Source organism: Elgaria multicarinata, chromosome 4 (genome assembly GCF_023053635.1).
Source record: "Elgaria multicarinata webbii isolate HBS135686 ecotype San Diego chromosome 4, rElgMul1.1.pri, whole genome shotgun sequence".
Taxonomy (NCBI): Eukaryota; Metazoa; Chordata; class Lepidosauria; order Squamata; family Anguidae; genus Elgaria; species Elgaria multicarinata.
Genome location: NC_086174.1, coordinates 92081796 through 92094436, shown reverse-complemented (window position 1 = coordinate 92094436; position 12641 = coordinate 92081796). Strand labels below are relative to the sequence as shown.

Sequence of the window (12641 nt, the reverse complement as noted above, 5' to 3'; positions counted from 1 at the left end):
TCTTCCAAGTCAACTGCGCTGCCTGCTTTAGCGCGTGAGGGAGAGGTATCGCTATCCTCTGGTTCGCGGTAGTCTGGAACACATCGTAGATACGATCTACCACAGCCTCATTAGCTTCCTGGGTCTCTATCCCCAATGCTCTAGACATTCGCAAAATATGGTCCGAGAACCTAACCATGTCGTCTGATGGGGAGGAAGGGTCTCTATCTTGGACCTCATCCTCCGGTGACGGAAAAGAAGGAGCGGCCGACACACCCGATTCCGAGTCCGAAGGATAATGTTCCTCGGGTGATGATACGGTGACTAAATGTAAATCATCCGTCGATACCGCAGGAATCGCCACAGTCGACGCCGACGGTTGTTGTCGAGGCGTCGATACCGATGATCTTTGAGGCGCTGGTGATGGAGGCAAAGGAAAGCGACACACCCTAGTTGTAGGCGGGGGAAGAGCATAGTAATCCTCCCGCGGATACTGTTGTTCCTGAAAATACCTTTGGGGGCGGTATCCCTCCCATTGGTATTCGTCACCCCTCGCCTGAGGTTCAGAGTAGCGAGAGGTTGCCTCCCAATCACGGCGTGGTGTTAGCCTTGGAGATGGCAACAATGGAAGTTCTCGCGGTCGAGGGGGCTGGTGAGAAGACGCTGCCGACATCGAATCCCTCAGTTCGCCTTCTGAGAGGCTAGGCGGACGAGTCGGTACCGCTGGTAACGAATGTGGTCTCGATACCGAGGGTGGTCTCGACATCGAGGCGGCAGATACCGAGGGCGGTTTCGATACCGAGGCAGTGGGAGCAGCGGGAGGAGTAGATTGACTCCTGACCGGCTCTACTGGAGGAGGCGATGCTAAGGAGGTTCTCTCCGCATCCCTCTTTCTCTTCTTTTTCTTCTTCTTCTCAGTCTCAGAAGAAGGAATTGGAGTTCTGGCTTTTTTAGAGTCCTTTTTAGCCTTTGAACTCAAGAATGACCGACCAGGCGTGAGGGGTATCTCAGCCCTATGAGCTCTGGTCTGCACTTCAGTGCTTTGGTCTGATGATTTGACCGGTGCGGTCTTAGTAAGTGCCGTCTTATGAGTCACGGACTTATGAGCCGCAGTCTTCTCCATTGTCGGGGCCTCAGCGGCCTTGAGAGCCTTCTCCCAAAGAACCGAGCGGAGTCGGTCTGCTCGATGTTTCCTGGTCTGTTTTGTAAAGGCCATACAATGATGGCAGGTCTCGACAACGTGCCCTTCACCTAAGCACAATATGCAAAGGGAGTGTCCGTCCGATGGAGGGAGCTTAGCCCCGCACTTTACGCACTTTCTAAACGGTGCTTTTAGTGCCATACAGGCCTCAAGCGACGAAGTCGCTGAGGAAAATCTAAACTACAAAAACTATTATTTTTTTTTTTTTTTTTTTTATATAGGATAGATAAAGGAGAAGAAAAAACGCCGAAGCGAGAAAAGAAGAGAAAGAATTAGAGTAAAAGAGAGATTTTTAAGACACAAACGCTAAGAGGTTGGTTCTATGGTCTATGCACGATGGCGGACGACGAAGAACTGAGGTAAGGGCGGGAACCCCATGGACATGCGCGGTAGCATGGGGGGAGGGGTTCCCGCCAAAAACGTTCCACTCAGCTATAGTAGGTTCCGGTCTGGTCTCTGCGCAGGCGCAAAGCCCATATGTGTGATGCATAGAGACCACGAAGAAGAATCTAGTTTTTTTGCATGTGTATTACTGAATTCTCTGAATTATAATCAATACCTTTTTAAACTCTGCATTTATATGTGGAAAGCACAACTTTGGCCTAATCTACACCCAAGCAGGATATTGCACTGTGAAAGCGTTATGAAAGCGGTATATAAGAGGTAGGAGCCACACTACTGCTTTATAGTGGCATTGAAGTGCACTGACAACTGTTGGAGCCCATTGACAAATGCCATATACTGCTTTCATACCACTATAACCTGCTTGTGTGGCTCCTGACTTTTATATACTGCTTTCATAACGCTTTTATAGTGCAATATCCTGCTTGGTGTAGATGAGCCCAATGTTACTTCTGTTTAAGCCACTATTAGCACATTTGGTCTATTAATATCTATAAGGTTCCAGGCAAAAAAAGGTTTCCTTTTTTTGATGATTCCTTCTGCCTTTTTCAAGGCTGAGTTCATAGGCAGAAACCCTCTTCCAGATGGATCCTCCGCCATCTGAGCTAAGGTGGGAAAGGGGTATTTTCTGTGTTGAAGCCCCTTTTACAGAACTCCTCCGTTAGGAATGGTTGCTTGGCACTCAGTCTGTTATCTTTTTGGTGCCAGATGGAATACTTTTGTTCTGCGCTTTTTAATTTTTGAGGTTTTAAATCCTTTTAAATTGCTGGTTTTAAATCAAATCCTTTTAAACTGCTGGCTTGTATTGTGATCTGGGTTCTTTTCTTTATTGTGTTTATTTTATGATTCTTTATATATTGTTGTGAATCACACATGGAATTATTCCGCTGAAGGATGACATGGAAATATCTAAAACAAACACACACACAAATAAACAAACTAACTAACAAGAGCTGAGTTCTAATTTCACAAAAATCGAAGTCACACAGTTTAAGTAGCATGAAAAGAAAGAACTGAATGGATTAACCACCTTATGTTGATGGGTTTACAGTTTGTTTTGAAATGTATTTTGAAGACTTCTGGTCCAAACTGGCAGAGAGATCAAACAATGACACATACCTTTTCTATACTGGAACTAAAAAACAGTTGCAATTGCCTCTCTGTACATAAATCAAATACTGATTCAGATTCTGTTTAAACCAATGACTTAGTATGGAGAAAATCATCAATGAAAATCATCATGGCAGATTTGGAACGTTTATCAGTCAGTCATTTTCAAAAGCTATAGACTGATACTACCTTGCCTGGCTGTGTATTCATTATCTTCAATTAATCTTGCTAATCCAAAATCAGCGATCTTGCATATTAGACCATTTCCCACCAGGATATTTGCAGAACGCAGGTCTCTGTGTATATAATTCATGCGCTCAATGTACGCCATTCCTGCAGCGACCTGTTGGATTTAAAATACACAATGTACTCTACTTAATAAATAACACAGATCCATGACATGAATATATTGAATTAATTACATATTAAATTTATTTTTTACCTGTGCTGCCATGTCTACTAAGTTTGGTAATTTCAAGGCTCTTCCTTCACCATCCTTTAGGAAATCTAGCAAGCTTCCTGCAGTGCAACACAAAAAAGATTTTAAAGCATTTTGCTGCTTCTTTATGTTGAACAACATACAGAACAGCAATGTTATTTAATTAATAAATATTTATTAAATATTTGGAAGTTTCTTGCTTCCAAAGTGACATACAACTTTAAAACTTTGACTGAAAGGTCACAGATAAATCTCCCCCCACTCCAAATTACACAGTTCAGGAAAGACATAGACTGGGTTCAGAAACATGATAACCAATGGTGGTTTAAATAGCTGATGATTGGTTATTTAACCCACACCATGGGTTATCGTGTTGTATGGTGGGAGTTTTTTGTTTTGTTTTTTGTTTTACCAATAGTTGGTTATTTGGCTGAAATAACCAAAGAAAATAACCAATGCTTTGTGTAGTTGGGCTCTCCCACACTAGAGGCATTCAAGAGGCAGCTGGACAACCATCTGTCAGGGATGCTTTAGGGTGGATTCCTGCATTGAGCAGGGGGTTGGACTTGATGGCCTTGTAGGCTCCTTCCAACTCTGCTATTCTATGATTCTATGATTTGAACCATCACTGGTTATTGTGTTATGTGGAGGGCCGTTGATTATTTCCTCAGCCACTGTTGATTATTTCATCAGCCACAGAGTCGCAAAGCAAGAGTGGTCAAAGCGGTAGCTGTCACTCTAGTCCAGCTGGCAGGATAGATTTTCAGCAGCAATGGCTGATGGGATAGTAGCGGGAGGACTGAGGGAGGAGAGAGGGAGATAGATGAGTGAATAAACTCAGCGTCGATAAATACTCAACACAAGGCTGATCCAAAATACCACAGCTGAAGCAAAATATCACTGAAACAATGGCTCAGTTCACACAATACTTTTCTCCACACAGTGTGAAAACTCCATTCAACAGTGGAATTTTTAGAAGATAGTCGCCACACAACATGTTCCAATTCCATCATTGTGGGCTCCCGTGGAGTAGAGTAAAACTCAACGCGGTATTTGATTGACAGTTCCTCTGCCCTCTCTCCTCTCCCAGTCCTCCCGATGCTATCCCATCAGCCACTGCTGTGAAAAAACAATCCGGGCATCTTTCCCAGAGCGGCACTTCCTCCTTTGGTTGCTCTAGCCAGGGAACTCTGTAGCCAGTGGGGAAACTCCACTCAATGCAGCAAGAAACTCCATGGAGCCCTCCAGATAACACGCAACACAGCAGTTGTGCAGGAACTCTTCTCTGCACAGCGTGAATATTCAGGGTGGAGTGTTTTATTTTATTTTATTTATTTATTGCATTTTTATGCCAATAAAAATTTTATTGCCAATAGCTGAAGCTCCCTTGGTAGTTCACAAAAACCGTGAGGTGGAGTTTTTACTTCAAACAACACATTTCTCAACTGTGGTGTAAAAACTCCCCAGTGGAGTTCTAAAACCACCGTTGAGAAATGTGTTGTCTGAACTCATCCAATGTGATAGTCTGACTTTACAACTCAGTTTCAGTCTGTGTAAAATTAGGAGAAACACAAACAAAGAACAATCTTTAATAAGATGGATCAATCACTTTGCAGATTTTTTTTAAAAAGGTAAATGACAGTGCTCCAGCGTGGCTAAACCATTAAAAGGAGTTCTTCCCATCACCCTAAGAATATTTTGCACTGACCTCCCGTGCAGATAATGTATTTCAAAGGTCAGTTCAGAATGCTTAGTTAAGCATTCCCTGACAGAGGAAGTGGTTGGATCACACGGTAATACTTGAGCTCAGCAAATATTTGGAGCTGGGATCTAATTGTCTTAGGAAGTGGAAATCAATAATCCTTTCCATTTAAGGGAGCATAAGATGCAGTAATATATAAAAATGTCAAGATAGGTAGAAGAGCCTAGTATAGACTGAAGACTGGCTATGAAAAGGAGGATGGGGAGGGAGAAAGCTCTTCCAACAAAGAGGATAAAATCAGTAGTCCTGCCAGCTGAGGAAAAGATTCACTCAAGAAAGCAGAAGGAGAGAATTCCCTCCTCCCCAATATATTCTCTTGAATATTTGATGATGATGGGGGATTGTTACCTGTATATTTGGGCGCAACGCAAAGTCTCGCTTTTCTTACATGCTCTGAGCTATAACTAACAGAATCAGCTATGTCTTCAAGAACAAGTGTAATATATAGAATATATAGAACTCCCAAAATACTTCTTAAAATGGGTTTTGTCCTAAACCAACAAACAAAAGCAGATGTACTCCATAAAATGGTTGCTATGAAATGCTCCAAGCAGTCTGACAAGGGACGAAGAAAACAATCTGACAACCATGTAGAAACACAATTAAAAAACATAACCAATCCATCTTTCCCTTCCAACAGTTTAAAATAGTAAAGTAAAATATAATTCATTGTTTGCTAGATTTTCACTCACAGAAACATATGCATACAAATAATTTATAAAAGGTTTTAAAAGAACTAGGGTGTTGCTGTGCAATAAAATTATGAGCGGCCCCTCATTGAGTAGCAAAAATAACAGGGGCATGAAGGCAGAGGGAATTTTAATGCTCTGGTGCCAGAATATTTTTTTGTGAAACAACAGAATTCCATCCAAGAAAATAATGCTGTGAGTTTATCCTGGGTGTATCTGCATAATTTATTTTATGCTGCATTGTCTTGTGGGGGATGCTATTCTTTCAATTCCTTGGGTAAGTACATGATTTAATTAAAGCTGATTAAATTAATATGGACATGTTGCTCTCTAAGGGTTCCTATGAACAGGGATACTGAAATGTTATGATTCAAGACGTTATACTGAACCATCAATTGTTGTTCACCCAAACAGGCAATTCCAGGATATTGTTACCAATACTTGTTGACCACTATGTGATTGTTATGAACTAATATTTTATTCTATCACAATTCATCTTGTCATCCCAGAAATATCCAATCCTGAGATAAAGCAAATGGCAACTCTAGACTGTCTAATTAATCAAAGGCTGTTTTCTTTACTTTAAATTTATTTAGAAGTTAAACAGGGAATAATCAACAAATTCAATATGCAAACAATGCATGTAGGGTATGTTCATGTAGTACAATGAATCAAAGCAAATATAACTACATTTTCCAAAGGCAGTAATATTGCTTCAGGGTTGTTCACCTGCTACTTCTTACAGCAAAGTAATTACCAGTGCAGAAACATGTGGGTCAAATCCTCCTTCAGTTGCCCAGGGGCTAGTACAGAATAACACCGTCCGGCAGCAATCACAAGACAGTGTTCTGAAATAGTAGAGCTTGCTACTTTATGAGAAGGGTACACTGGGTTTGGGCACAGCAGACACACCTTCAAATTCTCTCCAAGGCATGAAATTTATTTGGAGGGAATAGGCTTTGGGCAAGACATTATTTTTCAGTGTGGCATACTGGTTCATGTCTAATGAGAACCTGGAGAGTCTCAGGTTCAAATCCCCACTCAGCCATGAAGCTCATTGGGAGACCTTGAACCAGCAAGATACCTGAGCTACCTCACAGGGTTATGAGGATAAAATGTGGGGAAATTAAGTCAAACAGTAGACTTGTGGATAAAATGAGATAATAATATATTGAAACAGGTGTTAACCCACAGATAGAGATGGTAAGAAATCTAAAACAAACTTATCAGATGGCTCAAGATAGGATTGGGAACACACACAAGTTTAATGAACAAATAAATATTCAACAGAAATCACCAATGTTGAGTTCAGACTTGTCCTATATTCATAATTGGTAAAGTACATTTAGACCCTGTTCAGACAATGCGCTAAGCCACCATGGTTAAGCATTTTGAGTTAAATATTATGGCTTAGCATGTCATGTGAATCACGACTTAGCGTGTCTTGTGAACCATTCCTAACCATGGTTTAAACAGGCTCACTAACCATTTACTACAAAAGAGTACGTAGCCTAACCATGGCTTAGCATGGTTTCTGAACAGGGTCTTAGAGTCAGTGTTTCCCATGCCAAAACACATTTGAAGGATCTAAAAAGATGCATTATAAGAACATAAGAAGTGCCCTGATGCTGGATCAGACCGAGGGTCCATCTAGCCCAGCACTCTGTTCACACAGTGGCTAAACAGCTGTCAAGCAGGGACCAACAAAGCAGGACATGGTGCAACAGCACCCTCCCACCCATGATCCCTAGCAACTGGTGCACACAGGCTTACTGCCTCGGATACTGGAGGTAGCACATAACCATCAGGGCCGGTAGCCATTGATAGCCTTCTCTTCCAGGAATTTATCCAACCCCCTTTTAAAGCCATCCAAATTAGTGGCCATCACTAATTTGGTAGTGAATACCATAATTTAACTATGCGCTGTGTGAAGAAGTACTTCCTTTTATTTGTCTTGAATCTCCCACCAAACAGTGTCATGGGATGACCCTGGGTTCTAGTATTTTGAAGGAGGGAGAAAAATTAAACTCAATTGTGTGAATAAAAGTTTGCCATGGAAATTCAGGGCTCTAGATAAAAGTATAAGAAATCTGTATTAAGCAGTCTTGAGTATGGTCCATTCTTAAAATGCTGTACAGAACCAAGTGTGGGAACACTAGCCTATTTAACTAGGCTTTAAACATAATGGGTTAACAAATGGTTACTGGTGCAATAAATGTGCATTAAACAATCTAATGAGCACTTCTCTCTACAAATGAGTATTTCTGTCACATCTACAAGCAGTTTAGACATGTTATTAATGAAGGAGCAATTCTTAACCTACCTTTACTCATGTACTCCGTGACAATGTAAATAGGTTCTTCAGACACCACAGCATAAAGCTGGACTAGTTTGTCATGCTTTAGCTTTTTCATGATCTGAGCTTCCTCCAGGAATGATTCTGGGGACATTGTACCAGGCTTCAGTGTTTTTATTGCCACTTTAGTATTCCCATTCCAAGTACCTACAAAAAATCCACAAATACTGTCAACGGAAACATCCCATGCCTGAAGAGCTCACAGAACCCCACTTGCATTATTGTAAATATTAAAGAACAGGAGCAGTAAAAATAATTGTGACATTTAACAGGCAGTGTATGCTAATGAAGCTGCGGAATTTCAGTTACCCTGTTAATTCAGTCCAGAGCCATCCAGTGTAGTAGCTAGAGCATGGATGCAGAACCTCAGGCCCAGGGGCCAAATTTGGCTCACCTGGAGTCTCAATCTGGCCCTCTAGGGTTCTCCAGAAGGCCTTTCCCCAACCACTAATCTTTGGTGGTTCCCTGGGTTTCATATTCTTTTCCCCATTCTAAAGGTTGACATGCCTCTTCTAAAGCTTAGTTTCTGGCAGTAAGAGCTTTCAGCAAAAATATGCTGGTATTTTGCCCCGCCCCATTTTATTTGGTCCCACCCCTTTTGATTTCAGCCCCACCCATGGCTAGAATGCGGTCCTTGAGAGCTTCTCTGAATTGTTATTACTTCTCTGAAACGTTATTCGGCTCTTGGGCATAAAGAGGTTCGACACCCCTGAGCTAAAGGGATGAGTAGAGATACAGGAAGCTAGCTTTAAATCTTCAGTTATCAAGCTCATTGAATAACCAAGGACAAGCCACTGTATCTTAGCCTAATTTACTTCATAGAGTTATTGCATGGCTAAGACATAGCAATGAGCTCCTTAGAGCACATTTACCTGTCTCTGTTACTAAAAGACGCTTGGATTTCTCAGCACTTTGCACAAATCAGAATTTATTGGATTAAATTGTGCTAATTAATATTTCAGTGCTAAACTTAGTTTCATTTACTTGAAGGAAGTCAGTAGAAAACGTATTTCCTAATGGCAGAGTATGTACAGCACTGGCCAAAACAGCAAACCAAATGTATTCTTTATTTTTTAAAAAAATTAAAACACAGAGAAAAGGAATTCATGGTGTTTTGTCCAAATTAGTTCTGCATTGAACCAGAAACTGCAAGCAATGTAATGCCATACATCAGTTCAAACTAATTTCTTCTGATGTTTGATCTGTTTTCAACCCAAAGGCTGTTTTACTTAATCACTATCCCTAGATTTTGTTTTGTAGTGTTCTGAAATGAAAAGACTTATTTTTAAGGTGGACAACCCCCCCCCCCCCATGGTCGTTTTAGAACTCCACAGTGGAGCTTTTACACCACCATTGAGAAATGTGTTGTCTGGTGGGAAAACTCCATGCAACGGTGGAGTCTTTTTGGAAAACACACCCTACAGAATATTCACGCTGTGCAGAGGAGGGTTACCGCACAACCATTGTAGGGCATGTTGTGTGATGGGCTACAGAGTTCCCTGCCAAAAGTGGCAAAGGAAGTGAGTGCTGCTCTAGGAGAGCTGCGGGATTTTTTCCCCAGCAATGGTTGATGGGATACCATCGGGAGGATCGGGGGAGGAAAGAGGACAGAGGAGCTGTCAATCAAACATTGTGATGGATTTTACCCAACTCCATGGTAGCCCAGAGTCACACAATGGTGGAGTTAGAACATGTTGGGTGGGGAGTGACTCTTAAAAACTCAACCGTTGAGTGGAGTTTTCACACTATGTTGACAAGCGTGTTGTCTGAACTGAGCCTATGTTGTCAATGTGAAAGCACATAGTTAATTTGTTCTCATATATGCTGAATAACTGATAGTGCTACAAGAAGTTTGCTAAAGCTGCAATCCTAAACATGCTTACTTGGGAGTAAGTCTCACTGAAGTCAATGGGACTTACTTCTGAGTATACAGGCATAAGATTGCACTGTTAGCTACTTAACTGTAACTAGCAAAAGGCATGTTTTAGTTATATATGTATGTGTAGATGTGTAGAAGGAGGCCCTATATATTTCACCAGACCACTCACAATCAAGGATGAAGGTAGCATTTTCCCTCTTCTAGTGCATTGGTTTCCTCATAGACATGTGAAAGCCATTCACTTGTATGGGCAAAAGTAAAGGGGTGAACTTGAGAACAACCCCTGGGAGCTAAACCTGACCAATGCTACCTTCACCTAGTAATTCTGGTGTAGGGGCAGGTTTTGGATACCCCAAATTACAGGCTAATTACGTTGTCCAAAAGACCTCAGTAGAAACTACTGTGAAGTGAGATAGCCCAAATTTGCATATCCTGAAAGTGGATTCCATTTCTTTGACTGGTTAAAAAATGATGGAACTTAGGAACTGCCATGCAGGACTGTCTTCACCCAAATGCAAAACATATGCATTTTATATCTTCCTCCAATGTTGCAATAATACTCTTGCAACTATTTGTGACACTGTGAAACACTTAGTAGACCAGTTTGCATGACACGAAAGCCCACAGTGAGGCCGAGGTGTGTGTTCATTTTGCATATCCCCCCCCCCATAGGGGTTGTCATGTCATCTGAACCCAGTGACCATGGGTAATGTGAGGATAGTTTAACCCTTGCATAACCCACCCTGACTGGGTTTGCACTGCCTGATATCCAGAGCTGGGGGTTGGATATATAAAGGGGCACCCACAAGGTGCTGCTCTCGTCGTAGGTTAAATAACTCATGACAAGCCATACCATGTCATGTAAACTAGGTCTGTTGTAAGCAGTCTTATACAGCAAATTGACATACTAAAGCTTTAGCTAGACCTAAGGTTTATCCTGGGATCGTCCTGGGGTTGTCCCTGCCTGCTCCCGGGATATTCTGTGTGTCATTTACATGAACAGGGATGACCCCGGGACGATCCCGGGATAAACCTTAGGTCTAGCTAAGGCCTAAGTCTCTCCATCAATGGATCATATCAAAAATGTAGATTTAGGTGACAACATTATTTCTCTTGGTGACACGATTATTTTTCTGTGTTTCATAATGCCTTTCTGATTTTGATTTTGACTTCCTTCATGATGGCTTTACGTATCCAGCCCAAAGAGAAGTTTTTCGCTGCCTTACCACTCCACACTTCAGCAAAACAGCCCTGACCCAGCTTCTTTTCCAGAAACAATGTACCGCGTGCAACTTCCCATGCATCCTTAGCCAATCCGACAGTTTGTGGAGTGTGATTCGATGCAACCATAGTTAAGTTAAAACATAAACCATCAGCTTTCTCTACAGGAAAGGAAATTAATAAAAGAAATACTTATAATTCACATAGTTATTTCATGCACAGAGAAAGATGGAAGGTGGTTTTGTCCTTCAGTGCCCGTGCTCAGTTAATTTCTAGATAGCAGGCTCATGACAAACCTTTGCATAACTAACAGATTAGAATGTGTGAAGCTTGATAGTTAAGCAGAAGGCAGTTTGTCAAACCTGACAACTAGAGGCAGGGGAACATATGATATTGCCTTCTCCCCTCTAAAAATTAGAATGAAAAGTTTTCAATGCCAGGAGCACATTATCCTTTGAAGACATCTGCTCTTTGCTGCTGCTGGTCACAACTCATTTTGATTCCACATTCCATCTTTCATACTTGTCTCCAAAAGGTGGGGAGGCCATTAAAAAAAATTAAAATGTTTTCTCTGCATACCCATCCATACTTCCCCAAACTGCCCATTTCCCAGTCTCTTGATCAACTGTAGTGATTCTCGTGGAATTTCCCAGACATCTTTGGTTTTGACAGACAGATCAGTAAGCCTTGGCATTCCTTTATGACAAGGGACTACTAAGCGGCAACAAAGACCTGCAGCTCTCTCTGATGAAGCAGAAGTGAAGCATAGGGGGAAAGAAAAGAGTAACAAACATGAAACAAACACAGCAAGCAAGAAAAACCATGGTAGTAAACAAGTTACATCAACTGTTAGTAGCAATCCAAAAAGAGATTGAAGATAAACACACTGCGCACTTAAAACATTTGTTTTTGAAACTCTACCTCAAGACCTCCGTATCAACATTTATTAATCCCGTTCTTAGTTTTGAATAATGCATTGATAAATCATTTCTCAGCTGCTGCTTCTTATTGCAACATTTTGTATGAATATGTAGTTGGTATTACATTATACAATATATTCATTTAAAATATTCCAGTGGTTCTCATTTTCCCAATTTAATTTTATGGCCTTTACGTGAGTCTGAATTTCAAACAATTGTTTTAAGTTATATATTGTGGTTTGCATTAAAAAGAAGTACAGCACAGCTAGGAAGATTTGCAAGAGTTTCTTCCCCGGGGCATTCATGGACAGATGCCATAAGTGTTGGATGTGTTCTTATTTTAATGTTGCCACGGATTATTGTCAGAGTCACATTGATTTTTAGACTAGTTGGGAGTAGCTGTATATGATTTAGATAGATAGATAGATAGATAGATAGATAGATAGATAGATAAAGAGAGAGAGAGAGAGAGAGAGAGAGAGAGAGAGAGAGAGAGAGAGAGAGAGAGAGAGAGAAGAGCCATCACATGGGAAAATAGCATTTGCTTACTGTAGCTTCTCCACCCATGCATTTGTCCCATTACTTCCTCTTTTGAAAGAGGAAGTAAACAACTTGCATGTGACCCATTCAGTGGGCTGTTTCGATCCCGCTGCTTCTCCTGCATACAGCAGAAGACAGCGGCA

General features: G+C 41.3%; 1 protein-coding gene across 6 annotated transcripts in view; it reads right to left on the bottom strand.

Annotated features, from left to right (window-relative positions):
* FYN (FYN proto-oncogene, Src family tyrosine kinase) overlaps positions 1-12641 on the bottom strand; it is a 139796-nt gene that overhangs the window by 12228 nt on the left and 114927 nt on the right. For 4 of the 6 annotated variants that reach the window (XM_063124771.1, XM_063124772.1, XM_063124773.1 and 1 more), the window contains 4 exons: positions 11618-11782; positions 7906-8085; positions 3135-3211; positions 2882-3035 (listed from right to left, as the gene is read on the bottom strand). In XM_063124771.1, coding sequence (XP_062980841.1) covers positions 2882-3035; positions 3135-3211; positions 7906-8085; positions 11618-11782 — 576 coding nt within the window. Of the gene's footprint in view, positions 1-2881; positions 3036-3134; positions 3212-7905; positions 8086-11043; positions 11200-11617; positions 11783-12641 lie in introns of all 6 variants that reach the window. The other 2 variants (XM_063124774.1, XM_063124775.1) reach the window with 2 other exon arrangements.